The following is a 27,355-nucleotide window of genomic DNA, read 5'->3' as shown; positions in this document are numbered from 1 at the left end:
TCTACCATCAGTTGGCAGAGTATTTTTCACTTACACTCGGTGAATAAACGTGCCGTGAGTCACGTTTTACGTTTCTTTACGGTCTTATGTACCTAACTTCACTCCACTCCAAACGATACTGTCCCTTTCTAACTATACTAAAAAACAGAGCAAGAGTTACGAGTATATCGGAGTTTTATACAGCGCCTCTAGGAGTCACCTAATGAACTAAATAACAAAATTGACAAATTTTCTCACGTCTACGTAATTTACTATCTATGCATCTCGCTCTCGCATATTAGTGCAAGTGAGATGCACAGAAAGTAATGTTACATATACTGATGGTAGCCGTGAATATAGAGGTTAGAGGTAAGGAGAATCCTTTATGACTTTATGAGAAAACTCCTTTAAGGGAGAATATTTGCAAAAACTGGGCACGCTGTCAGCTATTATAATTTTTCTAAATCTCTCCAGAGTAGCGAAAAAAAGAAAACCCATAAACCTAGTTTTTCATTGTATCAATACCGTACTAAAAATCATGGAGAATGGAAGATACTCGTATTTATATACAAGTGGAAAAACGTTTTCTCTTTTTGTATGGACGATTACGTAGTATACTTCCCTCTTAAGGTTTTTGACGGACACTTTTTCATTATTAATTACACGGAGATTGTATTCCTTACCTCTACCATCCACTAAGAGCATTTAGAAGGGAGATGTCATCGCCGTCATTTTCTTTACAAAACAGTCCGCCGATTTTTGCGGGGGAGGGGACGTCAAATGTATTGCTATTTCTACATGATTTGTACGTATCGTACAAAAAGCCATGTCGGTCCATACAAAAGTTTGCACAATTGTGCAAGTTTTTCGGCAGAGGGGTAAGTAATAATGTCAACAAAAAAATAAAGAGTATACCTTCGAGACTACTACGACTATGATATTTGATTTATTCGGTTGTCAATATAAAACAAACGTAGGTGTTCTTTCTTCTCGTATGAGACGCCATTACTATGTAGTCTTGCTTGAGATTAATAAACATTACCTATATGGTGTTAAAACAAGCTTTTCTTTCCTGCTTGGAACCCTAATCCTAAATCCTAACAGTAAGCACTCAATGGCCACTCCAGTTATTAAATGCTCTAAGACCAGTTTTGTCACTTTGTTACTGACTCAACCTTCATTCTACAAATTTTTAAAGATTTGACGTTGCCATAGTTACGGAAATAATAAACACATCAATGTTAGTAAACAGTGTATAAATTAAAATATAATTGTATTCAAGACAAAAATTGCAAAATATGATAATTACGTAAACATCATTAATAATCGAGTCATAATTTTAACATTGCGTGTTAAAAAATAGGAAGCAAAGTATACGGCGCGATTATACAGGCTACTTTTGGCTACATATTTATTACCTATGATGAAAATAATACACACATGAGAAGAAATCTTAAAATATTAAAATAGGTATGTATTATAATGGTCCGCTTCAGTCCGCATCATGACAGCGGCCGTCTCCTACTGCTAAGTAACATTATCTAATAGAGTGTCCGGAAAGAGAAAAGTCGTGAAATTTAGGGGAGCCCATACATTATACCTACGACTCTTCTCTTTCCGCACAGACCCTACGTATGACCTTAATAGCGATTTTAATTTTATAGTACCTATATGATCTCGAGTATATTTCAGTGCCAAGCGCCCCATTTCCAATACAAAATGAACCCACGCAGCGGGTTTTTGGCAATAAATGTGTTTAAATCTTATTTAAATTTTCAGATTCAGAACCACCAGCAAAAGTTTTAGAAGAAAGTTTTATATTTCCTGTTACCAAGTTGACATGAAAAACGATTACCTAGGTACCAAACACAATAATTTGAACAACGGAAAATAAAATAATACTTACTTAGTAAAGAAAAATAAATAAACCCACAGAACATTTGTATGTTTTATTTTATATAAGATAATAATGCTTAATAAAATACGTAGCAATTCTTGTGTAAATATTATAATAGGTCTTGCGGTATGGTATGTCTTATTCTTAGTATGTGTTATGTGCACCCAGCAACAAAAACAGCAACATGTCTATGTACCGCTCCTTGTATTGAGCCTTAATTCTTAATACATATGTAACTTCTACATGCATACATGATGCAATCCGGGTTTTCATGGAAATGTTGTTTTCAATCAGCTTCTTGCCTAAAACCAAAAACTGCTCGTAAGCAATGTGATTTTCGCAAATGTAGCAGTAGAAATAGGAAAATATGATGTCAAGTATAACTCATTACCTTTGTACTAAATCAGCCTTTTATCGAACTATTAATTGATTTATCCCTTAAAGTTTTGCTTGAAGTTCACATACTGTTATAAATTTATACATATTACGTTGAAAATTGCATTGATATTCGTGAAAAATCTGCGTATTTGTTGTGTTTACAAGTTGACAGAAATGTCACGTTGGAAACGCACGTATTTTTCCATAACATCTGTCACGTTTACTCGCGTAAAGTATTTACGCAGAATAATTCTGGCTCAGTTTTCATTATATAATTAGAAAGAGAGCGTTTTAGGTGTGAAGTTAGGCAAGTATGGAAAACTCGCGTAAAAACGTCTATAACTCATGGTACCAATTGAATTTTTTAGTTCTTTACGTGACCGGTAGAGGCTCTGTACAATTACTCCATACATTTTCCTTAACTTTCTCACTGTCTTCACTTCTCACTGTCATTCACGAAACTGATAGTAGAGCTACAGGACAGTAATAACGCCTCCGGTAATAAGGCTAAATGAATATTTACATCACGCGATACTGTAATTTTATTCGTAAAATGTTTTGTTTTCCGAACCTTGGAAACAAAACTTCCGTAATACACAAACCTATTATAGTATTTTATACAATCGTTATATAATAGAGCGCTTTTCAGTCGAGTACCGTGTTTAAACTCTGAATGGTGTAGAGGAGCCACAATATTATACTCAGCCTGCGTATTATGGATGGCTTTATCCACGTGATAAAATAACTGTCACTTTCTAACACCGCGGGATAGAAAGTGACGGATACCCTTTTATCACGCTGTCACGTAGACAAGAACGACCATCATATCCGTGCTGCTTTACGTGTCTAGTATTTCATCGCCTATGATATGAACCAACGTAGCGTGACTGGATACAAAGGAAATCTCTAAATATGACGAGGGCCTATCTGATCACTTTCACGCTATTTAAAATTAAGATAAACGGTGAAGATTACTTTTGTATAATGTAAGGCATATTACGAATTCAATGACCTTGGACTACCTATGGTAAGTCATGGAGTCGATATTAACATTAAAATTAAAGTCATATCTAATACTCATCCACATACTCATTTTTATGGATCATAGGATAATCAATTTAAGGTATAATTACGAATTATATTACAAGATTAAAACAATTACGACTAAGGTTTACTCGGGTAATTCCGAATGTCGAAAACTGTCGGATTCCTAAAGGAGACTTTTATTATGATGGAATTAAGGGTGATTTTCATCTGAATTTCGGAATTATCCGACATTCGGTATTACCCGAATACACCTTAATAAAGAATCATGATAGTCAGGGATAGGTAGGTAAGTATATGAATAATATGAAGGTAGCAGAAAATTCTTTTCCACATAATAAACTCCAATCTAGTCTCCTAACCCTAAAAAGATGGCAGAAAATGTGAGTACAAATAAAAGCCTCAGATTTTCCGACCTTATTCTCTAGAATCTTTGGCGATCTCCCAGGAAAAACATCTGCTAGTGCACTTACAAGCAGTACATCAAAATATCTTCACCGTATTATCCAGTAAATAAATCCAACAAAGTTCCCCTTTACGACCGTCCGTGCCAATACCTTGCAACAAGGGAACGCGTTTTACGACACAACTTTTTCGCAATAACGTGGGCTCATCTGGTCAGAAGAAGCAATAAGAAATTTCACATCACAAAACGAGCTTATTTATGTCCTGGCTGTTCGAGTCAATTCCTTTGTCCCACTTGCAAGAGTAAAGTCGGTCGTTGACTCCGTGATATTAAAAAACCGGGCAAGTGCGAGTCGGACTCGCGCACGAAGGGTTCCGTACCATAATTAAAAAAAACAAAAAAAAGCAAAAAAAAAACGGTCACCCATCCAAGTACTGACCACTCCCGACGTTGCTTAACTTTGGTCAAAAATCACGTTTGTTGCATGGGAGCCCCATTTAAATCTTTATTTTATTCTGTTTTTAGTATTTGTTGTTATAGCGGCAACAGAAATACATCATCTGTGAAAATTTCAACTGTCTAGCTATCACGGTTCGTGAGATACAGCCTGGTGACAGACGGACGGACGGACAGCGAAGTCTTAGTAAACCCCCCCCCCCCCCGTCCCGTTTTACCCTTTGGGTACGGAACCCTAAAAAGTTTCAACTCACCTGGCGGGAAAAATCCGCGCGAAGTTTCAATGTCACTCGAGTTCTTGACAATCCGTTTAAGCGAGTTGCTGGTCACATCACTAAAACTTTCCACTTTTCTTTTGATTTTCCTCCTCCCCTCACACGTGCACATCAAAAATATCACAGCAAACAGCAAGCATTTTTTAAACATCGATTTCGTGACCATTTTAAATTATTCATATTGAGCAAAATCTTTGGTAATTATAATTTGATTGGAACATCACTTTTTTATTTATCAACTATTTAATTTAAGAACGAACGTAAACATATTTGAAAATGGAATTCGTTTTGGCGCGCATTTGCGACGTCCATGTTGGAACGGCCGGCGGCGGCGCGCTGCGGTGTGCGGACTGACCGAATGCGCGCCATTCGCGTATCTCGGCCACAAAATTAAAGCAAAAAAAAAGTAATTTTGTTTTGTTAAACTGGACAGTACGTTTAAGTGGGCAATTTTTCGGGTGATACTGCCGGTATGTGTTACTTTCTCTCTTTACTATAAAACATTGTAATCTAGGCTGCAAACTAGTTACATCCATACGGGTGAATTGTCTCTCGTAATTAAGGTATTATGCATCCCGCTTCAAGTTGTAAAGTTAACATAATTACTCAGTTGATGTAGTTTTTATGGCTCTCAAACGTAGAGCATTCGAGTTTTATAGTAAGTACTTCATTAAAATGAACCAGGGAAAGCCGTCTACTGGATCCCGTAGCCCAGAATTAAATACATCGCTAACGCTTTCACTCAATAGCCTAGTTCATTTTCGATTCCTTCAACTGTCTATAGTCCTTACACCCTGGCGGGTGCTGCCTCTGCGTGCGTCTAGGGTTACCAGATGACAGGAATTTTCCTGACATGTCAGGAATTTTGGCCTTTTGTCAGGAATGGGGACGGAACACGAAAATGTCAAGAATTTTTAGAATTGATAGTTTTTTTTATAAAGTACCTTTTTTTTACCCGACTGCGCGACGCAAAGGAGGGTAATGTGTTTATCAGCCTATATATTTATTTATTTAAAACTTAAATTAATAAAACGCGGGTAGCGGCTCTATCGGGTGGCCATCGCTAAAAATATATATCAGGAATATCGTCAGGAAATTCTAAATTTGTATCTGGTAACCCAACGTGCGTCCCAAGACAGGGGCAAGGGCAGCATCCGCTCGGTCACCCTTTACATATAATTAGTGTCAAATGTCCGGAACACCACTGATCCGTTATGGGTAACGACAGGGTAACTGCTGTAGTTATTGGACAGTACTATATAGTAATTGGCCACTTTTTAAGAGTAGCCAATGTTGTAGTGGTCAAAACTATAGCAATAACCCTATTAATGTTATTATGATTAGCGGAAAAAAGTAAGAAAATGAAAGACTGGTGATGTCATATCTTTTATATTATTTCATTTATTTTTTCATCTACTAAATTGTAAACAATTCGTTGAAATTATTATTGATTATAAACAACTTTTAATAACTATTACTTAATTGGCCATATAATATAAAAGTATAAGTACCTAAGAGTAAAACAATTCTATATAAAAATAATACCAATACAGAATAATATTTCAAACTTTAACAGATAAATATATACTTCCGAAACAATAAATTGAAGTTATATTACCATAGTTTTAATAGTTACTTTAAATACTGATTATTGTCAATTTCTAAATACATTTCAGCAAATAACGATATTTAATACAATATTCCATTTAAAAAATGTACAATATAATTATATCAAAAACAATATTAGCGAACAACTAATATCAAACTTAATATTAATATCAGATCAAATTAAAGTTAAACTTATTAGCTAAGCTCTTGAAAGCCGAACCGCTTTGTCGCAATTTTTGTGCTATGACCGTTCTAAACAAATTATAATATGGTAACTTTCTATTCACTCGCAATACCGTCGAGGGCCTTTATGAATTTATTGTTATAAATAAATTACAGTGTACGGAATTCAAGAATGAAATAAGCTTTTTTAACCGCTTATATACGAGTCAAAGTGACCTGGACCATTTCGAGTTCAATTTCTGATATAAAGCGGTAAAGTTGAAAAAAAAACTAAGGCTCAGTTAATTTTACTTCACTTTAGGAATTAGTGAACTATTTTGCTCTATAGCAAACTTATCTTGAAGTACATATTTTTGTAGTCAAAATATTAAGGAACAAATGAAAATTACGGCCCATACTTCAAAATTCCAACTTGTCATCCGTTCATACAAAATCGATTAAACTTTTGTCCCAAACATATCACATCCAAGGGTCGAGAATTACTGTTCTAAACTTTAAAACTTTTGATAGATATTGAAACTGTTCACGGATTAACAAATGACACCTATTACTGAATACAGTCAGCAGCAGAAGTAGCTAAGCGGACGAGGTGCTCATAACGATCTGACCACAACTTTATTAAGCGAATAAGAGCGTGTAAATGTAAAGGTAATTTGGCAACAGCGCGCGGGTTATTCCCACTAGTTACCAGTGGTAAAAGGTGGAAAAAAAATTCCCAGTAGTTACCACTGTTACCACTTGGTGGTAACTAGTGGGAATAACCCCACCTCGCCCGCTAAGTTACTTATACTGAGTGTAAACAGTTATTTGGACCAACTATTTTATCAAATCATGGTTTTGCGAACGGGTTCTTAAATCTAATAAGCTTGTGGATGCAAAAGCAATATCGTTAAAACGTAATATAAAATCATGTCTCTATACAAAAACTTAACTTAATAATGTGTTGAATAATAAATCGAGTAATAAAAAAGCCTCATCACATGTAAACCAATGAGATCTCGAAACTGAGCGCCTACCGCGAACCACGTTCGAAGTTTTCCCTCTCTGTCGCACTTGTAAATTCGTACGTAAGTGTGACAGGGAGGCAACAAGTCGAACGTGGTTCGCGGTAGGCCGTCTGGACTGTCTTGGGCTCGTGAATTGTGTCACTTACATTCGATGCGTAAACGTTATAAGAGCGAAAAGGACATGTTCTAAAACGGGGTTAATAGAAACGTAACTGGTCACACGGCTCGTCGTAAACCGTCAGTTTCTGACCTAGTATAGCCCTGATTATTTCATGGTGACTTGCCGCGTTGTTTTTATCGCTATACTATCTGGAACATCAAATCTCTTGCATCGTGTTATCTTGATGGAAAAATAAATAAATAGCGACGAACGTTCAATGTTTGTGTAAATAACGCCAAAGAAACAAGAATAAAGACTGTAGTAGGTACAGTCAAGGAATTTAAATTCCGACCCATTTCGTACTTTGTCACAGTGACAACCGTATGAGGTCTCTAGCGGCTTTCATATTGATTGTCACTGTGACAAAGTACGAAATGGGTCGGAATTTAAATTCCTTGACTGTACTATAGATCACCAAAAACAAAACAGTATCAAACTGTAAAAACGAAATTTTGTTCATAATCATAATATTATTCTAACCCAGTTTAGATTGCGAAAAAACGAACAATAAGCAATATATCGTCGGGTGACAAACAAAAGTCACTAAGTACTATAAAAAAATTAAAGTAACAATGCACTTTATTACACTTGTGACACGGTTTATTGTCCAATAATTTCAATGGTGTTAGTTAGTGACTTTTGCTTGTGACCCGACGATATGATGAATCGATACAATTAAACTGTGACATCGCAAAAAATCCACAAATAAATCTCTCTCGTTAAAAACTATTACAAATCGCATTGCAAATTTAACCGACACCCAAATTTGATATCAAACTTCAAGTATTATAGTTCAAAATCGCTTGACATGTAATATGACGAATCACGATTTGACATATCAATGTTATCTGTGGGCCTACCGCGAACCACGTTAGACGTGTTGCCTCCCTGTCACACTTACGAACGAATTTACAAGTGCGACAGAGAGGCAACACGTCGAACGTTTTGAAAAACGCAAGTATCGCCTCGGGCGGTCTCTAGGTGGGACAGAGTGACCACACAATTGTTTTTTATGAGTTAGAATGTGGGACTCTTGTCGGTTGTGGTCACCGCTTAGATGTCCGCGATTTTTTTTTGTTGTTGATAAATTCAGTTTTAAATATGTCTTTAAAGGTCAATTGCACCATCCCACTAATCTGGGGTTAAGCGGTTAAACCGTTAACCCAGTGTCAAATTGTACTAGGTTACCATGGTAACTCCAGGTTTAACCGGTTAATGGGATGGTGCAAGTGGCACTTACGCCGACTTGCACCATTCCACTAACCCTTGGTTAAACGGTTAAACCGTTAACCCGGTGTCAAATTGTATTGGTAACCATACTAATTCCAGGTTTAACCGGTTAACCCCGGGTTAGTGGAATGGTGCAAGTGGGCCTAAGACGATTAGCAATTCGGAACTTGAAATTATTTTATTTAGAGTCGGACTCTCTCTAGAAATAAAGAAAACGGTGTTGAAGTCCTAACAGTTTCACATCGCAATAAACTATTGCTACAATAATTATTTTACATCATTTGTAGATTATTGCTATAGAAATTGAGTGAAAAACAACCATATGTTTGGCACTATCTATAGAGATGGAGTATTTATCTTTTAGCTTGACCAAAAATACAAAATATTCTCAGTCTCGCTTTTGTAAAACCCGAGCAAGAATTCTCAATGCGAGACGGATCGATTCTGTACAGTCGCCATCAGATATATCGGAGCAGCCAAGGTGTTCACAAATATCTGAACACGCCTCTATTGTCAAGGCATTAGACTGCGTGTTCAGATATTGTGAACACCTTGGCCGCTTCGATATATCCGATGGCGACTGTACAATATTGATATTTCATTTTTATGGTGTCTCGAATAGGTAACATCTCTATCTAGCTCCGTATGATATTAAATGGAGTGATTTTGGAAATCCCAAAAGCTGTTCAGTCTGCTTTAATCGCACAATTCTATGTGTTCCTACAACAGAAATCTGCGAAGAGAATCGCCCCACTTTCAAAGTCACCCCATTTTATGGTACATTATACAAGTATCATTACAAATTCATGAGACCACCTTTTTACAATTATTTTATCGATTTTCTTACGTGTTTTACGTATTTAAAAACAACCTTTTGACATTTAACTTATTTTTTGTCGCTTAAGAGTCGGACCAAGCTTACTTTACATAGCATTTCCAATGACAAAGTGTGACAATGTCATCATTATAGACCAATCTCTATGAAAATATGATTTTTATAATGACACTAACTCACTGTGCTCGATTCGGTGCAAAATTAGCTTAGACGGACTTTACACTTTAAACTCATAGGTGACTGCTTAGCTATTGGCCACTACATAATAATTGGCCACACCTACCAAATCAGAAAGAAATAAGCCTTAGAAGTCTTATTGTTGAGGGTGGCCAATTACTATAGACTGTCCTAAAACTATAGCAGTCACCCTTTATATTTTCGTCGGTTAAACCATAATTCTCGTATAATAGAAGACGGCATCGTTAGATACGTGTACATACTCGTATATCACTATAACTAGAACTACAGTCTCAAATGGATCATGTTAGGGTAAACTATGCATATAAGTTGCCTAAAGGCCTGTGCACACTGGCTTGCGTGTGCGTGACGTGTACGTGCGCGTGCGTTAAAATGTTGGAGCCGCACACGCACACGTCACGCACACGCAGCCGGTGTGCACAGGCCTTAAAACTTGCTGATAGCACGGAAATACTATGAAATAGGATGGCCATTCAGATTGGAATCGTCTTTGCACAAACTTGTGCCTATGCAAAATACTTAACATATTCACTGTCAAGAACTCGCTGCGTGGGTTCATTTTGTATTGGGAATGGGGCGCTTGGCACTGAAAGTGTTAAAATACATACTTGAAGCTCAATTTAATTTATACAACGTGTCCCAAAATTCAACGATAAGCTGGCACCAGAAGATGGACCTGCTCATGACTAATCGAGGAAAAAAAATAAAAAAAAATTGAAAAATTTTAGACATGGTAGTTAAAAATACCACTAGGGGTGTCGATTTTCATTTTTTTTGTAATTCCATAATAAATTGAGATATATTTTTTTTTCTTTTTTTTCCTCGAGTAGTCATGAGCAGGTCCATCTTCTAGTGCCAGCTTATCGTTGAATTTTGGGACACGTTGTATAGTACTCTTTTTTAAATACAAACTGAAATGGGCCAATACAACGCCCGATGTCGTTTTATAGGCATTCGTTTTACCAAGGCTCTCAGCATCTCATCAATTGAAAAAAGAAACAAATAACGTAAATTCGTATAATAATATAAAGGACGAGTCCACACTTGGTTTAAAACGTTGGATACGTTTTACATTAACTGTGAAACGCCCTTACACAGCAGTTATGGCCGTGACATTAACGCTTCCGAGCGAATTTTATAGTGTATATAACAGCGCGCATTAACCTGGAGATGCAAACATTGATAGATCCGAGTAATACTAGTATACCGGTACACACCGACCACACAGCAATTTTGGAATTTCACTTTTGTGGTTTACTAAACTACATTGCCTACATTGGCACCCATAACAGAGCCCCATCAACATGGAGCTGCAAACATTCATAGACCCGTGTAATACTAGCCTACAGTGGCGGCGCGTCAAGCATATCCATAGGCAAGCCGGGGCTAATTTGGCTTACATATTTCCTTTATAACTCTGCTCAAACGTCCAAAAACAGGCAAGCCGGTGGGAATCGGCTTTTATGGACGCGCCGCCACTGCTAGCCCATCGAACGCCCATCATACAACAAATTGATGCAAAGCAATTTGACCCATATTGTTCTGTAGTAACGCACGTCTGATACTGAATCGCTACGACCCAAATTGAGTTAGTATCACACGTGTGATACTAGGGCGCTCCACGGGCTATTTGCAATTTCACTTATGCCGTTGTTTACTACATTATTACATTAACATCCAATTTTATACTGTCTCTAACTACGCGCATTAACCTGACCACGCAAACATCGATAAACTGATTCAGACACCGGGAAGTGGTTCAAATTTAAGTTACTATATTTGATCCACATAGTTATACAAATACTAGCGACTAGCGACCCACCCCGCCTTCGCACGGGTTACACCAAACCTTAACAAACTATATACCTAAACCTTCCTCAATAATCACTCTATTGATAGGTGAAAACTGCATGTAAATCCGTACAGTAGTTTTTGAGTTTATCGCGAACATACATACATAATGAATGCCATACGAATAAATAAATACATACACACAATCAGACGCGGCGCGGGACTTTGTCTTATAAAGTGACGTGATACGCAATAAGCTAAATAAAAAAGTGTAAAAAACCGTAACGGTACGGTAGGTGTGTGCCGCGTCGTTAGTGATTTAATCTCGCTCGTTATATGCAAACGACAGTTTAAGTGACGTCACGCAACAGGTTCGCGCTTTACAGCCGGTTCACAGTTACAACTGTGAAGTTACAACTCGCGCTTTTATCACGGCGCCGTCAATCCAATCATTACACTCTGCAGACCATTTAACACGGATATAACGTGTGAAGTCAAACTCGCAAGCGATATTTAACCTTTAAGTCTAAGGATAGACTTTGCCTCCCTGTTTCTACCACTAGTACAATGGGCAGGGGCACAGAAGAAATAATAGTACTACCGTACAGAAAGGACACTTCCTACAAACCCGAAGTTTTACAGCAGCAAAAGTCTTACACATGGCACTATCCCTTTCGGCTATTTAGGGTTGTCAAAAATCAAGTGATTATCTGTGGTCGTGCTCGCAAAAGGAAGTCAAGTGGTGCCAACCCTAATAATTCCTCGGAGCAATGCTGAGCCGAGCGGTGCCGAGTTCGACCGAAGTCAGGAGTGTCTCCCCACTGGCAGGGGCCTATTGCATAATTAAATACAAGCTAAAGTGGAACCTCGCTACCTCGTACCTCGGTAAGGCGAAATCCTCGTTAACACGAAATAAAATGCCCTATATTATATTCCCTTCTCTTCAGAGCCCAAAACTCGAAATATTTAACCTCATTAAGACGAAGTAAGCAGCGATTCCCTTTACGACTATTCAGTACATTTTTTACCTCTATAAATCGAAAAATGAAATATGACCTCTACAACTCCACCACTACCACCTAGAGGTGGTGGTGGTGGAGTTGTAACTCGAAGTTATTTACTAACAAACCTCTGTAACTCGAAACAGATAATAAATACTGTATTTTCTGCGTTTCTATAATTACCTCTCTAACACGAATTTTTCAAGCGTTTTACCTCTGTAACTCAAAACCTCTAGAAAAAAAAGACTTTGAACTAGCGACAATGTCGGATAAACATATTTATCATGTTTTTTTTTTTAAGTATTTCCGTGCTATCAGTATACGTTTCACATTACTCAGATATGAAGTAAACTACTCCTAATCCACTTTAAAAGTTACTATAAAAACTTGATATATTTTTCTATAATACATAAACATCTATAAACACAACAAAAAGTATTTCGTACTATACATACACTAATAGAACCCTACAGAATTATTATATATCTACGGATTGTCTTATATAGTATATGAAATACATATGATATAATTATAATTATTATAAATATTGCTTGGAACGGTATACTATTATACAAGATTATTATCAAATGTAAGTTATACATATTGGTGCGAAAAATAACTAGTTAGGCCAACCATACACTTTCAAAGCATTTATTTTTAACCATTTGACCGTTAAGAAGTCATCTGACGCGCGCGGTTAGTCCAATATGAACCTTCTTGCATTCCGATAAGGTTCAAAATCACGCGCCGCGGACGATAGGCGTTGCGTTCAAGTTTAATATTTTTGTGTATCCGAGTACCAAGCAGACCTAAAACGTATAATGAAGGTCGTAGGGTACAGAAAAATGGTTATACCAAAACAGAAGCTTTGAAAATGTAGGTACAGGATAAGAGTAACGTAAATATCAAAATGAAGTTAAATTCTCATTTGTTCTTTTTTCTTTTTTTTATTTTGTATGGAAATCAGAGATAACAGCTAAAGACTTATGCTGAAGAACTAGTAAAATCTTCTTTTAAGTTTTATTTTCTAGATGTATTTCTAACGCGCATGGCGCATTATTGCTTCGAAATATTCTCATGACAAATGATTCAGTAAGTAGGTACTAGGTACAGCCAGCAGCAGAAGTTGCTAAGCGGGCGAGGTGTTCAAAATTACTTTGACACACTCTTAGGGTCGGTTGCACCAAACTGTTCGTATCGTTAAAGAGTTCGCTAAATTTTTATGTATTGAAAGTTTCATAGTAAAGCGCCGGGGCGCGCCGGCTGACGTTGATCAGTCTGTCAAATGTAGTTGGTGCAACTGGCCCTTATTCTCTTGACAATAAAGTCGCGTCAAGATCATTTTGAACACCTCGCCCGCTTAGCAACTTCTGCTGCTGACTGTACACGTTTCTCATTTTCTTAAAAAAATACTCGGCTATTTCTACCACTATCAAGCGTATACCTACAGAAAATATGAGAGAAATAACACTATGATTTTTACGCTACTAATTTCAAGTGGCCTTGTGCAAACCTATGTTACAAATTCGTATTTTCGTTAAGTCCATAATAATTACATTCGAATAAATAAGTTTATAATATTTTATGTGTTTAGTTAAAGAGATTAGACTGCTACGAGCAGAATAAGAAAAATCTAAACATCTAAATTTAGGCATTTTAAAGATTATAGCAAATAGTTATATATCTTGTGTGTCATTTAAAATTGTCTGCTGTATTAAACATTTTGAAGTTTGTAGAGTATAACGCTTGTCGGAGCTTATAAAAGAGTACTTAGCACCAAATACTTGGTTTACTACGATTTTAGACCATTCTGAACACTTACGTTGTTACCAAATTAAAACATACCGGTCAAAATCATAACCCTCCTTTTGCGTTGCCGTAGTCGGGTAAAAACAGGACGTCCGTTCAAATAAGCACCAAATAAATTCTTTAAATGCACCAAAAACAAGGGTTTAATAAGATTTCCAAAGGCCTTTAATGGCTTTGAGTTTCGGGGATTTTTTGGTCGCTTCGAACTCTTGTTTGAAGCTGGTTATGAACTTGTCTCTTAAACTTAAGCGCGGTGGAGTCGGTTTAAGGAGAAACTGTTTTAAATCATTAGTGAAACTCTTTGCTGTATAGTTGGGTTCATCCTTTCTAGACTCCTCATTGCTTGACTCTAAAAACGAAACAGATTTTATAGATTGCGTGGAATTCTTCCGTTCTCGAGTTTTTTTAGGTGTTGAACGGGATCTGGAGCTAGTGGTCGCTCTGCTAGAAGGTAAGGAATAGCTTTTAGACACAAGGGAGTACTGATCATCATCAATAGAGTCAAGCGTGTCTGTAGATTTGTTGCAAACGCGGCAGCACAGCTGGCAATGCTCCTGATCGCTATGGTATCTTCCATTACAATAGACATATGTCGCCTTAGGTCTTGTCGATTTTTTGGTTTTCTCTTTTCTAGTCTCTTTATAATTTCTGGATCTCTTGCGTCTGCATTTAGGGCAGTTATGTCTAGCGATCCTGCGCAGCTCTTTCAAGAATTCATAGTCAATTTCGAAGTAGTTTTTCGCGTCAGGTTCGGAGTAGTATTTCAAGTCGCTATCGGTGGAGTCTCTGTTGAGTTCCTTGGGTTTTTTCTTCGTTTTAGGGATGTCCCGTCCCGGGTCGGAGTAGTAGCGTAGGTCTCGGTCTGAGAGCTTGTAGGGTTTCTCGTACTTACAGTGGGAGCAGAAGGTGACGGACTTGGAGGAGGGTCGCGGCGCGGGGGGCAGGGGTCAGGCCTGCACGGAGGGGACCCAGAGCGTCTTGTTCTGCTCCTCTTCGACGGCTTCTTTGATTTGGGTGCACATGTACGCTATGTTAACGCCTGCGGGGATTTCGGCTGTGGACAAACGTGTTGCGTTAGTATATTTTTTTTACTGACTAACACAAAACCGTTTTAGGGTCACGTTTTAGGGCCTTAACCGGCAGTCCGTGGACCACTGGTAATCCCTGGAAGCACCAGAAGCGGTCCGCGAATTTATAAATATCCCACCAAAAACATAAATGTAAAAAAGGAGAGCCAAGTTCAATACAAAAATTATGCTTGGCTGTGGGGCTCGCCGCAAAAAGAATGGAGATCTAAATGAGTGCCACTGCCAAGTTCTATGCAAAATCCAAATATGTATTTATAGGAACAAAATAACATTATAAACAAGTATTAAACTCTATTTCTTTGCTTTATTGGATACCTATAACAATTGCTGTTATTTAAAAAAATGTGAGATCTTAAAGTAGGTTAGATTTGACTTGGCCAGTTTTCATTATATCAATCATTTTATATATATTGTAATTCTGATAAAACCTGGCCAAGCCAAATCTAACCTACTTTAAGATCTCACATTTTTTTAAATAATTTAGATCTCCATTCTTTTTGCGGCGAGCCCCACAGCCAAGCATAATTTTTGTATTGAACTTGGCTCTCCTTTTTTACATTTATGTTTTTGGTGGGATATCAATACTTTTTGTAAAGAAAACTAGGCAGGTATTGAGATTTAATGTTTTTTCTTGTGTTTCCGCTGTATGGTTTTTACTTCTGTTCTTTGTATAATTATGTGGTGCCGCGCGCCGCCGACGACACACCGTTGGCCGGTTGTTTAGAGCGTATTACAAGTTTTTTTTGTATGGGGACACCACTTATTTTTTGACTAAACTTTATTTTAATATAGCAAATATAATAATACATATATTGGGGTAGTTTCAAATATCTGCTTGTTACAAGCAGATATTTGAACGCTACAATAAAAAAATTTTTTTTTGTATGGGGACCCCCCCTATTTTTTAACTTTTTTTTATTTTTAGATTTTTTCCTACGCTTACACACAATAACCGAGCTGGATTCCAAATTTCATCCTTCTAGGTCATCTGGAAGTAGGTTAGGTTTAGGTACTTGTATGTCAGTCCCAATAAAAAATGGTTTTTTTTGTATGGGGACCCCCCCTATTTTTTAACTTTATTTTATTTTTAGATTTTTTCCTACGGTTACACACAATAACCAAGCTGGATTCCAAATTTCATCCTTCTAGGTCATCTGGAAGTAGGTTAGGTTTAGGTACTATAAGTCATAAGTCAGTCTTAAAATTTACGACTTTTTGACCTTCATACCTTTATAACCGTTTGAGCTAGCTTCATGAAATTTGGGCTTCTAGATATCCTTATGGATATAATTAAACACACGTAGTTTTATGTGTTTACGTCAAAGATGTTTTGAGTTATAGAAGGGTCAAAAGTGGCACCAAGTGGTTCGTGTAATATTACACTCGGCGCTGGCTAGCCAGTTCCTTTGCTTGAACTTGGCTTGACACGCTGCCGCGTGTCTAGATAACAACCCTCTGTTGTGTATAAATTTCAAACAGACAAACAGTTGGTGATGGTGGTCCTGATATTTTTTGAGAAGTAATCTGAAAAGTATGTTAAGAACCACCGCTTTATGTGGTAGGAGCCTTTGAAACTGGATATTTATCAACAAAACAGGCATTTTTCTAACTCCTGAGATAAATTGCATAGAATTGACTTAGTCAGGGACAAACATCAGCTGTATTAAAGCGTATTTTAACCGTAACCTTTATTCTACGTATTACTTTCACTCTTACCTGAGATATAGCTTCTGTATTCATTCTCAATCTTCAGTCCATGTTCATACATCTCTTTCGCAGCCTTAGCGGACACCTTATCCGCGGGGTACCGGGTATCTTTGACCTCCTTGATTTGCTTGCACGATTTGAACTTTATGAGTAGGACGATAGGGTACATCTGTTGTTTGTGGAGTTTCTCGATGGTCGCCACGCTTATGTCGAGGATGCAATGCATGCCCTGGGAAAGAAAAACAGATTAGACTGTGTTTATCAGATCGTTACAAAAATTCACGAAAAAATAAAGTCTGAGTTTTTTGGTTTGCCTTAATTATTTTATCAAAAATGATCCAGATCAGAAGCTCATAGTAATATTTACCTTGCCGAAGCAAGCTCTTTGATAGCCTGCAAAGGTATACAGTCGAAATGCGTAGAATCCCGCCTCGGCCGGGGCTCTAAATACGTGCCTCTCGCCAAGGCTCGGACAAGGATTGGTTCGGGATGGACGCGTGCGAACACGCGCGGCCGGTCGGAAATCAGTTTAGCAGCGGAGAGCAGTTTAGTAAGTATATACTTCGTTTTTTTAGCATTAGAAATTAGGTAAACAATCTTGATGTGTCTTTTAATTGAAAAACACATTTTAAAAATAAGTTACGGCAAATATGTAACAATTATGAATCTAATACGATCATTTATATTCTTCTGCTTTCATAAGTAATAGTTTTTGAATTTTAAAAAGCGTTTTTCAATTAAAAGACATGTCAAGATCGCTTACCTTCTTGCAAGTTCTTTCTAATGCTAAAAAAACGAACTATAGTAATATTTATTACCTTCTCAGCAAGTTCTTTGATAGCCTGCAGCGGTATACAGTCGAAATGCGTCGAATCCCGCCTCGGCCGTGGTTCTAAATGCGTGCCTCTCGCCAAGGCTCGTTCTAAGGCTGCTCCTTGGACCGCGATTGGTTCGGGAAGGACGCGCGCGAACACGCCCGGCCAGTCGAAGATCAGTTTGACGTATTACGTAGTAACTATAGTAATATTTACCTTCTCAGCGAGCTCTTTGATAGCCTGCAGTGGTATGCAGTCGAAATGCGTCGAGTCCCGTCTCGGCCGTGGTTCTAAATGCGTGCCTCTCGCCAAGGCTCGTTCTAAGGCTGCTCCTTGGACCGCGATTGGTTCGGGACGGACGCGCGCGAACACGCCCGGCCAGTCGGAGTTCAGTTTAGCGGCTGTAGTAACTATAGTAATATTTACCTTCTCAGCGAGCTCCTTTATAGCCTGCAGCGGTATGCAGTCGAAATGCGTTGAATCCCGCCTCGGCCGTGGTTCTAAATGCGTGCCTCTGGCCAAGGCTCGTTCTAAGGCTGCCCCTTGGACCGCGATTGGTTCGGGACGGACGCGCGCGAACACGCCCGGCCAGTCGGAGATCAGTTTAGCGGCCACGCAGTCGCGGAGGGGCCCGAGGACTACAACGGGACGATGGCTGCCGTCTGGTCAAAAATGTAGGTAAAGGTCAGTATGCCGTATAAAAATAATGGGACGATGTAAGTGGCTGGTGATGAAGTGTTGTAATGGGTCCTCTACACGATGGGCCAGCGCCGGCCACTCCAAAGGACGCAGCCATGCGATAGCATGCCATGAGATAGGAATATCACTTGTTCCCTCTAACGCATAAATACTTCCCTTGGAGTGGCCGGCACTAGCCCATCGTGTAGATGAGCCATAAAGAGTTAACACTTTGACTACCATAAAATACCTGAACTTGCCGATTTGACGGTTAGTGTTTATAACCAGTATACATAAGAATTGGCGATGAAATTAGCATCAATAGTGTAGGAAGTATAATTTATTTTATTTGAATTTGAACGAAAAAATAAACTAAGTGAAGAAAGCATGTGTCAACCACAAAACACACTGCAAGGTAGTTCGATCAAAGCTGACGCGGAAACTTACAGTGCAACCGCTCGACTCGCTGGTAGGTGAGCAGCGTATCGTGTGAGACGAGCGCGCCAGAATCGCTCCAGCAGCCTAACTCGGTGTTAGAGAATGAAGCCAGCTCCTATAAATACCAAAAACATCAACATTGTCACATATAAAACTGAAAATTTAAGGCCGATCCCATTGTCATAAGATTTGGAAAAACCCAGAAAATAATAGGCACATCTACATTGAGTTTTCTCGAAAATCGACATTTGGTGAAGTGGAACTGCTGATGAAGACACAAAATAATGATATCCTGTTTTGTGAAGAGGGATATTTATATTTACCCCCTTATTCATAAACGTTTACTAGAGTTGACAAGCCGATAATAATCGTTTGTCCCTTTCCGACGTATTTCGTCTGATGGAAAGGGACAAACGATTATTATCGGCTTATTAGGGGTTATTTATTATGTTGCCAATAGCGGGCCGTTGGGCGAGCATACAAGCGGGAAAGGAGGGGAGAAAACATCATTTTTACCTTGCTGTCGCGATGTTTCTTGCGGCGGAAGAAGGAGCGCCTCGCTGTGCTCGAAGCCCGCCTTTGCGCTTCTCCGTCGAGAGAGCCCATGGAACGCCGAAGGAGTTCTTCAACCCTGGAGGATAACCATACAAATTAGTTACAAACATATCCCATACATGTCCTGCAAAGTATCTCTCCGCGTCCAATGATAGAGAGATATTTTTAAGGAGTAAAATTCTGTTTGAACAAGTAAAAAGAAATTATTTCGATGAGAAATACTTTTTACAACACGGACAGTAATATACGACGACAAATGCGACAGTTTGACGCACAGACAAAACATCCTCCAGACTTAGCATAGTCGCGCTACCTCCTCTGCCACGCATACGGTAATTTTACTCCATGTTCGAGTCGAAAGTGTCTTTGTGTGACGTCCATGTCTTTGAACGGACCAATCAAGGCACGGCTCTCGTCCCGCGCACCCCCGCATTTTTGACATCATCGGTTGCATGAAATAATTGTTCTAAACTTGGTCTAGAGGATTCCTAGTCTATCCCTGAGCAATACGATTAATCTACAAATTTCGTTGGACCGATGTTCAATCGTTAATTCCATTCACATCTTCCTTAGTGAAACTTGAGACTGCTATTAAGTGTCAACGGTGTAATGCTCATTAAATTCACATTTTATTATTCTACTCCGGGTATGGTGCCCCAGTGTCGCTTCTGCCCCTTGCAGTTTAATTGCCACGCCCGCCACAAGCCTGGGGCGCCGTTGAAGAGAGTGTTGTCCACAAACAGATATAGTACTCACTTGAACTTGCTGGGTATGGTGCCCCAGTGTCTCTTCTGCCCCTTGCAGTCTAATTGCCACGCCCGCCACAAGCCTGGGGCGCCGTTGAAGAGAGTGTTGTCCACAAACAGATATAATACTCACTTGAACTTGCTGGGTATGGTGCCCCAGTGTCGCTTCTGCCCCTTGCAGTCTAATTGCCACGCCCGCCACAAGCCTGGGGCGCCGTTGAAGAGAGTGTTGTCCACAAACAGATATAATACTCACTTGAACTTGCTGGGTATGGTGCCCCAGTGTCTCTTCTGCCCCTTGCAGTCTAATTGCCACGCCCGCCACAAGCCTGGGGCGCCGTTGAAGAGAGTGTTGTTCACAAACAGATATAATACTCACTTGAACTTGCTGGGTATGGTGCCCCAGTGTCGCTTCTGCCCCTTGCAGTCTAATTGCCACGCCCGCCACAAGCCTGGGGCGCCGTTGAAGAGAGTGTTGTCAACAAACAGATATAGTACTCACTTGAACTTGCTGGGTATGGTGCCCCAGTGTCGCTTCTGCCCCTTGCAGTCTAATTGCCACGCCCGCCACAAGCCTGGGGCGCCGTTGAAGAGAGTGTTGTCCACAAACAGATATAATACTCACTTGAACTTGCTGGGTATAGTGTCCCAGTGTCGCTTCTGCCCCTTGCAGTCTAATTGCCACGCCCGCCACAAGCCTGGAGCGCCGTTGAAGAGAGTGTTGTCCACAAACAGATATAATACTCACTTGAACTTGCTGGGTATGGTGCCCCAGTGTCGCTTCTGCCCCTTGCAGTCTAATTGCCACGCCCGCCACAAGCCTGGGGCGCCGTTGAAGAGAGTGTTGTCAACAAACAGATATAGTACTCACTTGAACTTGCTGGGTATGGTGCCCCAGTGTCGCTTCTGCCCCTTGCAGTCTAATTGCCACGCCCGCCACAAGCCTGGGGCGCCGTTGAAGAGAGTGTTGTCAACAAACAGATATAGTACTCACTTGAACTTGCTGGGTATGGTGCCCCAGTGTCGCTTCTGCCCCTTGCAGTCTAATTGCCACGCCCGCCACAAGCCTGGGGCGCCGTTGAAGAGAGTGTTGTCAACAAACAGATATAGTACTCACTTGAACTTGCTGGGTATGGTGCCCCAGTGTCGCTTCTGCCCCTTGCAGTCTAATTGCCACGCCCGCCACAAGCCTGGGGCGCCGTTGAAGAGAGTGTTGTCAACAAACAGATATAGTACTCACTTGAACTTGCTGGGTATGGTGCCCCAGTGTCGCTTCTGCCCCTTGCAGTCTAATTGCCACGCCCGCCACAAGCCTGGGGCGCCGTTGAAGAGAGTGTTGTCAACAAACAGATATAGTACTCACTTGAACTTGCTGGGTATTGTGCCCCAGTGTCGCTTCTGCCCCTTGCAGTCTAATTGCCACGCCCGCCACAAGCCTGGGGCGCCGTTGAAGAGAGTGTTGTCCACAAACAACACTTCGTCTTTGCGGAACCACAGCGAGTACTCGTCTATCGTATCGACACCTGAAATGATAGAATTTGTTAGACTTGAAGAGATTAAAAAAACTTGTATTAAGCAGAAACGTCTGCAAACAACGCCAATAAGCTTAGAAATAAATTAAAAATATCGGGCGAGGCTCAAACTCATGTCTCTGGATCACGGCAGGCGTGGCTCACTCCGCGATTTCGTCGCTTTGCTACAGGTAGCTACAAGTACATACGTTCCACACCAATTTTGGTGGCTAGCCATAAGCCACGCGTGGCGCTGTCGCCACCTAGCGGCCATATCTGTCCTGATCGTAACAGACGCGTTTTGTTAGAGAGTGAGTCTTCTGTACCTAGTACTATTATTTATTCTGTGATCACGGTTCCTTAAGGTCTCTCTTACGGTAGATGTCGCTAGGCACCTGACTATGGCACATTTGGTGGAAATATTCGCTATCCTTGACTAAAGTCTCGGTAGCTCAGTAGAGCGATGGGCTAGTAATCCAGAGTAGCGAGATCGGGCCTCGCCCGAGACAGTGAATTTTTCACTTTTAATTTATTTCTGAGATTAAATAAGTTTTTACCAAAAAAAAGATGCCATTTGCAGCTAGCGCGATACCTTTTATAAAATCATCGTAGTTTTATGATAACTTGATTTCTAGCAAATGTAATTGTAACGGGACTAACTACGTATAAGTTAGCGGTAAAAAGCACTCAGTTACTTGTACCGACTGTTCCCAAAATTATTTTCTTTCTCCAAGTCCCTAAATCAAAGCCCTATCGTGCATGAGAAAAGGCCTGTGCCCAACAGTGGGAAGTAAATAGGTTTATTATAGAGCTCCCGATACACGTGTTACACGCTGACACGGGTACCCGTGTTCTTAAGCCCGCCGGGCTACACATGTTACACGAACCCGCCCGGATTCGGAAAAGTTTACACGTGTACCCGGATACACGATCTTAATTAAACGTGTGCCCGACTGCACGTGTAGAACGGGTCAGAAAACCGTGTACGTGTAGTTCGGAAACGGGTACCGAACACGTGTACATACACGAAACCCGGACACGACCGTGAGCCCTAGTTTATATATTATTTCTGTACTTGATGTTTTTTCGTATGTTCAAATAGTGAAAATTTTGTTAATAGGCTAGCAACAGCAATAGCAGCACACTGTTCAAGATGGTAGAATTTCATTTCAGAGTGTATATTTTTTCAAATAACAGTTTAGCTCGCAACGCAGAAATAAAATCCAAGCATAGTAAAAAAATACTAATTTACGTAAATTTATGTAAAATATTGTAATATTTGTGATGATAAATTTGACAGCTGGAATAGGTGGCGAATAGGCGATGTCGATGTAGCGGTATAATTATGTGTTGGCGGTGACGGAAAGCATACGAGTATCCGTGAACCAAAATAACGACCGAAATCTTTTTACTATCTCTTTACCTCTTGCTACAAACATGTAAGTGTGAGAAAACTTTTAGTCAGCATAAGTCAGTTTGGTTTGCGCCATCTACATCAGCCGTTAAATTTGCAGCTGCAATATTTTACACTTTATGTATTTTAGCATTATTTTGCCTATGATTCAAGATAAGTAAAAACACCAAAAATACGCATGATCACACGTTTTAAAAGAAAATTCTTACATTCGAAGTCCACTGCTTCTTTGCTCTGCGTTTCTTGCCCTGACGAACCTAAATTATTTCATTTCATTATAAATTTGAACTATTTACTAAGGAGTTACTCTGTTTATTGAGATACATTGGATTTATATCTACTTTGTTTCCAGATATCATTCATATACATATATATTTAATTACACAAACTGGTCTACCGCGATATAATTTCATTGTTTTTACCTTTAATTCCGACGTTTCAGCTGAGTTGCACCAGCTGTGGTCACGGAAAGAGTAACAATGAAGTTATATCGCAGTAGACCCGGTTGTGTAATTAAATATGTGTACAAAACGCGAGAGTTTAAAGTGTTATATCATTCATATACTTCTGCTGGTAGTTGAGAAAAAATCAGACAGACATAAACTGTTAAGATACCCAAACATTGAACAGAGAGATTTAAAAACGGTATTAAGTGTGTATTGTGTAATGAATTCTAATGATTATCCAATTAGTATAGCATAACTGTCATGTGTTAACTGTGAGTAGTGTTCCCACGTTTTAGAACTTTCTTTTGTTATATTGGAAAAAACATGGATCGATTTCGATATCCGTGATTATTTCCCATAGAAAACTCAAAACATTCTCAAAACGGTACTACTTTTAATATTCTTTCTAATGGGTGCATTCAGAAGAGACGGAGACGGATAATACGTTGATATCCGGTATCCGGTCGGATATTAAAATAAGGGCCGGATAGGCCGGATACTGCTGGCCTAGCCAAGCTTACAATCGCTATCGCTTCGACATCGAAAAGCATTATGTCTCTCTATCACTCTTCCATATTAGCGCAACAGTGACAGTTGCGTTTCTATCGCTACGGAGCGTAAGCGATTGGCATCTTGGCTACGCGGCCTGGATAGTAACCGAATATTCGGTGCATCTTTAGCTTTATAGTATTTTTTGAGGTTTTAGTCCGGGCAACACGATAAATAACTTACCTGTGGATGTGATTTTAGCGCATCGGTCGAAGCCGGCTCGGATGTAGAAGGCGTCGCCAGGCTTATCCTTGATGTCGTGGTATTGTTGCAAGTCTAGGCGGACTAGGACAGACACCTAAAAAAAGAGGAGCATTTCAACAAATAATCTACGTTTTTAATGAGTCTTTTTAGACTTTGTATGGTTCTCCCCAATGCAACTTACACCAACAAAGCAAAAGGCGGTGCGACTGTCATGTTTTTGTGTGCGTTCTGTCTACATATAAGATTTTTTACACGAGGTCATAGGTGCTTCGGAGAGAGGCGCGTAAAACAAAAATCAATACGCCTTCCACAAAATAAATCATTACTAATTCATAAGAAACGAAATAAAAATCTGCCAAAAATAAGTCTGAATCTCACCTTTTCCGCTGGCTTGGCCAACTCCAAAGCGGCCTGCTCAGCCGTCGCTCTCCTCAAATCCACATTATTGTATTCCATAATCTGGTCCCCTGTCCTCAGCCCCGCATTATACGCTGGCGAGTCAATCTGCACACTGTGCACGAAGATCCCCACTGCGTTACCCCCCACCAAACTTATCCCAAGATCGGAACAGTTCCTCATTTCTATTATCAGAAACCTCGGCAAGTCTTTACTCGTCTGCGACTGTCTTAAAGTCGCAACCTCAGTCGATGGTGCTTCCATTCTTAAAGACTGCTGCGGGCCTGGAGAATTCCTGGGAGTTGGAGATCCTGATAGGGAAACTTCTTCATCATGAGAACTTTCTCCCGAGGACGAACTCCCAGACACTTCGACCTCGTCTTTGTATTTCTCTGGACTGTATTGCACTAGCATGGTTATCGAATTGCCTATCTGCCTTAACACGCTGGCGGCGAGACTGTAGGTAGCTGATCTCATGTTAATACCGCAAACTTCAAGCAACTGGTCGCCGACTTGTAAACCTACTTGACTGGCAAGCGAGTTGTCGTTTACAGTTGACACGAACACACCTCCGCTGCTTGGTGGGCAGTAGATCTGTATGCCTAACGGCTGTTGACTCTTATCTATGTGCACTCTCCTAAGTTCTCCTGGTAATGGCTTATTCCAGCCTAAGCCAGTGTATTCCGGCATTGAATTCCTGGTTGCTTTATGGGCTATCTGCTTCGCTCCTCTTCCTGGGCTTAATATTTCTACATGATAGGTCGGCATCGGCGAATTTCTTTCTGAACTCCTCTCAATAGAGCCTGTGCTTAGTTTCCCAGCAGAATTCTTAGAAGTCACACTAGGATTTGAAGGGATTCTGAATCTCTGATTCTCCTTCTTTCTCGGGAAAGTGCCGCCTTCGTAAACATGAGGGTAGTCGCCTAATACTCTATTCGCACGTGGTACAGGCTGGAGATCAGACATATTGTGAGTGTGGGAGGGGAACGAATGCATTTCGTAGCTCGTTCCGATGCTTTCCCCCGACTGACTCTGAGGGATGTTGGTCGGGCTCGCTAAATGAGGGTATCGACTCGATGTGTGAGGATTCGAATTTACGAAAGGTCCTCTGTAATACTGAGATTGTAACCGCGATTGGGACGGCAAGGTCCCTGTCATAGCAAAATTGGTGTTGCTGTTTAAACTGTCAGGACCGTAGCTGTCACTGTCCGATGGATATTTGTTCACCGTTTTTGGCGATGAAGACTTTTTAGGAGCATAATACTGTTCTAGAATAGGGTGATTCTTCATCTGGTGTTCGAGCGAAGTTGGCGTTTTTCTTGAAATAAAATCTAAAGAACTTGGTCCTTTATTGACATTGAAGTCTAAGGAATGAGGGCTTTTAGTTCTGTTTCTGGTCACTGGCTGGTAGTCTAAAGAATCGTCAGAGGGATTCAGAGCCAAGCTGAGTCTGTTCGGTGTGATGTCATGTTCGGAATAGTCGCTCATGGACATTTTATCTTTCTCAAGCGTCCGTATTTTCTCGAAGTTCATGCTTGGGGACGTGAATTGGGGATGGGGATTATGGATAGAGAGTGGGGCAGGTTTGGGAAAATGGGCGATCGCTGGGGAGGATTCTATGGATTTGTAGACGGAGTGCCGCGCTGGGGTGGTGACTTGTGTTAAGGGCGCGTGGCCTAGAGGTATGGGGTTTGAGTTCCGATTGGTATTAGACCTCTGTGGTTCTGGTTGTAGCTTGGTGGGTGGACTGAGGAGCATAGATAATGGTGGTCGTTCTTTCCTCGAGCGTGGTTGGACGATGGTCCCAGTAGGGTTCTCTTCTAGACCGAAGTTAGCTCGTGCTTTGGGCCAAGTGCCCCCATTTTTGGAATCATTCTGCGACTCTTTGTTTTTTCTGCGCGACCGTTTCAGGACACTACTGGTTTCTTTGACTGTGAATTGAAACAATACGGACATGTGGTTACTATCGACGCACACATTTTAGATACTTAAACGTTTATAGAAATTAAAAAGACAACTTTTTCATATCACTTTTTAAACTCTAGTTTATTAGCATTTAAATTAAGCAATCATGCATTTTTGTGGTATTCATTAGCCCTATTCCCAATGGGCTATCTACAAATCACGATAATATAACGTATTACAAGAATTCTTCTAACTGTTCTAGAATTGGCGCCTGTCTGGCGGGTCAGAATAACGACAAGTTACAAATAGTTGATTCACCCAAAAATAAAATCATATTTGGTTATTGTGACCTTATGTGGCATTAATTTAAATCAGTACTTAAAAGTTAGACAGTTGTATGATTTGGTCAGTATGTGTATACTTACTTGTTTTTCCATGATAGCTGTCGATAACAGAATCCAGCTCTGCTATCGCGTCAGACTCAGGTACCTGGATTATAAATTATTTATATCATTAAAATGCACAGACAAAACATCCTCCAGACTGAGCATAGTCGCGCTACCCCCTCTGCCACGCATACGGTAATTTTACTCCATGTTCGAGTCGACACTTTCTTTGTGTGACATCCGTGTCTTTGAGCGCCCCC

The 27,355-nt window shown here is 40.0% G+C and overlaps 3 protein-coding genes across 3 annotated transcripts in view; all 3 read right to left on the bottom strand.

The window, feature by feature from the left end:
- Window positions 1-4,871, bottom strand: part of LOC134672616 (uncharacterized) — a 57,756-nt gene extending 52,885 nt beyond the window's left edge. The window contains exon 1 of the mRNA XM_063530571.1: window positions 4,415-4,871. Coding sequence (XP_063386641.1) covers window positions 4,415-4,601 — 187 coding nt within the window. The 5' untranslated portion in view covers window positions 4,602-4,871. The remainder of the gene's footprint in view (window positions 1-4,414) is intronic.
- Window positions 4,872-10,089: 5,218 nt separating this feature from the next.
- On the bottom strand, window positions 10,090-15,204 carry LOC134672900 (uncharacterized; the record flags this gene model as incomplete). The annotated part of the gene is made up of 1 exon (XM_063530850.1): window positions 10,090-15,204. A coding segment is annotated over one exon (804 nt), but the record flags the coding sequence as incomplete, so codon positions are not given.
- LOC134672613 (disks large homolog 5) overlaps window positions 15,182-27,355 on the bottom strand; it is a 42,431-nt gene continuing 30,257 nt past the window's right edge. Inside the window, exons 22-30 of the mRNA XM_063530568.1 lie at window positions 27,135-27,198; window positions 24,787-26,735; window positions 24,388-24,502; window positions 21,648-21,807; window positions 19,500-19,614; window positions 18,993-19,098; window positions 18,294-18,529; window positions 17,062-17,281; window positions 15,182-15,311 (exon numbers count right to left, since the gene is read on the bottom strand). Of these exons, the coding sequence (XP_063386638.1) occupies window positions 15,205-15,311; window positions 17,062-17,281; window positions 18,294-18,529; window positions 18,993-19,098; window positions 19,500-19,614; window positions 21,648-21,807; window positions 24,388-24,502; window positions 24,787-26,735; window positions 27,135-27,198 (3,072 nt within the window). The 3' untranslated portion in view covers window positions 15,182-15,204. The remainder of the gene's footprint in view (window positions 15,312-17,061; window positions 17,282-18,293; window positions 18,530-18,992; window positions 19,099-19,499; window positions 19,615-21,647; window positions 21,808-24,387; window positions 24,503-24,786; window positions 26,736-27,134; window positions 27,199-27,355) is intronic.

The sequence above is a fragment of the Cydia fagiglandana genome, chromosome 17 (assembly GCF_963556715.1).
Source record: "Cydia fagiglandana chromosome 17, ilCydFagi1.1, whole genome shotgun sequence".
Lineage (NCBI taxonomy): Eukaryota > Metazoa > Arthropoda > Insecta > Lepidoptera > Tortricidae > Cydia > Cydia fagiglandana.
This window is presented reverse-complemented; position numbering and strand designations above follow the sequence as displayed.